Below are 2826 nucleotides of genomic sequence, written 5' to 3'. Positions count from 1 at the left end.
TTCAAAAATATGTAGACGAGCAAATCAAGTGTAGTGAGGGTGATGCAGAGTAGATTGATGGAAATGGGCAGCTGGAAGCAGTGGGCTGGAGGAAGGTCAGCAGCAGCAGCATCCCACAGATGGAGATTAGGCCAGTTGGTGGGAGACCCGCCACAGATCTGAAGCATCCAGCTCTGGGATCAGGGACACTCGGAGAAAGGACACAGGGAGAAACAGAGTGAGTGTCATGCAATAATGGTATATATATATTAAATATAATGGTAGATAGAGAAGGGCTCAGTGCATCCAGAGAGGTCCTCCAGCAGCCTAGGCCTGTAGCAGCAGAACTAGGGGCAGAACTAAGGGACGTCCAAGAGGAAGTCAGTTGTGCAAATGAAGACACCAGCTCACCCCGTCAGGGTCCCCCAGTCGTCCCCCATCGTCACCTTCATCATTTACACCTGACAGGAAAACCTTCATCTTCATCAATTATACCTGACAGGAAAACCTTCATCATCATCAGTTACACCTGACAGGAAAACCTTCTTCTTTATCTTCATCAGTTACAGAGTTAGGGTTCTTCAACAGGTCCTCCATCAGCAGGTCAGTTCTGTTTCAGGTCATCAGATGAAGCTCTGGGAAACGTTGCATCAATGTAGAAAAGTTTCCTGGATGTTTTTTTATTTCACCACTGAACATGAATCACAGAACAGAAACAGATTATTTATTAATTTCATTTTTAAACTTCTGAGAGAGAAGGTCCAACAGGAGTAATTCACACACGTGTTCCAAAGCTTCTGTTCACAAAAACCCTCCAGGAGCTCAAGGATGGGTCACCTGTTGATGCTCAGCTCAAACCTGTCTGCTCCACTGAGTATTTCTGTAGTGTCTGATCAGTGCAACTCATTCAAAGATCTATTTATTTTCATACTAAAACTAAAATGTCAAACAGCATACCCTGACTAGGGTGCTTTTCTAGACTAAAACATTGAAAACATCTGTATGATGTGAAGTAAATACCTGTGTGAACCTGTTGCAGTAGAAATAAGAACGGCCGATCTGCTTTGAAAACTGGAGCTCGGGATCTTTTGAGGAGGACCATCGCTGCAGGGATAGAAAATCATGTTTTAGAAACTTTAGACAGTTGGTTTGTTCTGTTCTATTAACCCTCGTGTCGTCCTGCGGCTCAAAATTGACCCGTTTTAAATTTGGAAAATGTGGGAAAAAAATATTTTCACAGTGAAACTTCTGATGTCCACATTTTCAACATTTTGGGGAAATTGTTGAACATTTTTTTGGTGGAAAAAAAAATGTTAAAATGTTTCTCAACAACATTCATAAAAAAATCAACCAAAATCCAGCGAATTTCACTGGATTTTGGTTGATTTTTTTTGTGAATGTACTTCAAGACAATAGTAGAAGTTTTACTGATATATATATAATCACTTTAGATAGATTTTTTTGGAATATTTTTACTCATTTCTTGAAAATATCTACAAGAATTTTCTTGCCAAATCTGGGGGATCTTTTTAAAATAAAACTTTTAAGGGAAACTTCTAAGGAATTATTGGAGTTTTCTTCTGAAGCTTTTGCAAATTTTCAGAAATTTGGGGAATTTTTTTGCTGAATTTTTGGATCTTTTTTCAGACAAGGAAACAATATTTTTTGGTGCCCGTAAATGAGGACAACAGTCGGATTAATATCCATCCATCCATTATCTATACACCGCTTAATCCTCACTAGGGTCATGGGGGGGCTGGAGTCTATCCCAGCTGACTCAGGTGAAGGCAGGGGACACCCTGGACAGGTCACCAGTCTGTCACAGGGCTACATACAGAGACAAACAATCACTCTCACATTCACACCTACGGGCAATTTAGAATAATCAATTAACCTCAGCATATTTTTGGACTGTGGGAGGAAGCCGGAGTACCCGGAGAAAACCCACGCATGCACAGGGAGAACATGCAAACTCCATGCAGAAAGATCCTGGGAAAGCCGGGACGCGAACCAGGGATCTTCTAGCTGCAAGGTGAAAGTGCTAACCACTACACCACTGTGCAGCCCCTCAGATTAATATCTATTTGTTATATTAATATCTATCATATTATCACCAGTAGCAGCAGCTGCTTTGGTCCCGTCCTCCGTGACTTCTATCCTGACTTCATGGAAGGCATCAGACACATAGAGACCCTCCTCCACTTCAGAAGGAACAAACTGTCAGATACCTGAAGAACCTGGGATTAAACCTGAAGGACATCCTGGATGTTTATGAACTGATGGACTGACCTGAGATCCCGGTGAAGTCGGCTGCTGTGGGGTTGAAGGCGTCGCTGATGCCCATAGCGGGGAGCACCGACCTCAGGTTGAACTTGTTCTGCATTCTGAATCTGGAAACACCAGAAGAAGATCCATGTTTATGAACCAAGCCTCATGAAGAGTCTGCAAGTCCTGAACCAGTCTCTAATCCTGAAGCATTGTTCTCTACCTTGGGAGGAAGATGTCCATCCTGGTTCTGCACAGGCCGGTGTCCCAGGACGCTAGGTGGCGCTGTGTGAGCTGAGCCTCCAGGGAGGACAGTAGCGTCTTCCTCTCGCTGGGTAGAACCACCTGCAGGCTCAGGGAGCGGCCCAGGAACGGCAGCTCCAGAACCGTGTAGCGCTGATCCGATCCCGTCCTGAGCTGACCTGAGGGGAGATCAATGAGGTCAGGACTTCTTCTGATTCAGTCATCAGTAGAGTTTAGCTCAGGTCTATTTCCACCTGATTTCACTTTAAACGTCACAGTCCACCATATCCAACACCATGTCCAACAGATTAAAAGAAAGACAACACCAGAGTAGAAACA

General features: G+C 43.7%; 1 protein-coding gene across 1 annotated transcript in view; it reads right to left on the bottom strand.

Moving 5' to 3' along the window:
- Window positions 1–272: 272 nt before the first annotated feature.
- LOC111580826 (probable serpin E3) overlaps window positions 273–2826 on the bottom strand; it is a 7093-nt gene continuing 4539 nt past the window's right edge. Inside the window, exons 4-7 of the mRNA XM_055007348.1 lie at window positions 2468–2666; window positions 2269–2369; window positions 2094–2180; window positions 273–1083 (exon numbers count right to left, since the gene is read on the bottom strand). Of these exons, the coding sequence (XP_054863323.1) occupies window positions 905–1083; window positions 2094–2180; window positions 2269–2369; window positions 2468–2666 (566 nt within the window). The 3' untranslated portion in view covers window positions 273–904. The remainder of the gene's footprint in view (window positions 1084–2093; window positions 2181–2268; window positions 2370–2467; window positions 2667–2826) is intronic.

This window comes from Amphiprion ocellaris, chromosome 22 (genome assembly GCF_022539595.1).
Source record: "Amphiprion ocellaris isolate individual 3 ecotype Okinawa chromosome 22, ASM2253959v1, whole genome shotgun sequence".
Taxonomy (NCBI): domain Eukaryota; kingdom Metazoa; phylum Chordata; class Actinopteri; family Pomacentridae; genus Amphiprion; species Amphiprion ocellaris.
This window is presented reverse-complemented; position numbering and strand designations above follow the sequence as displayed.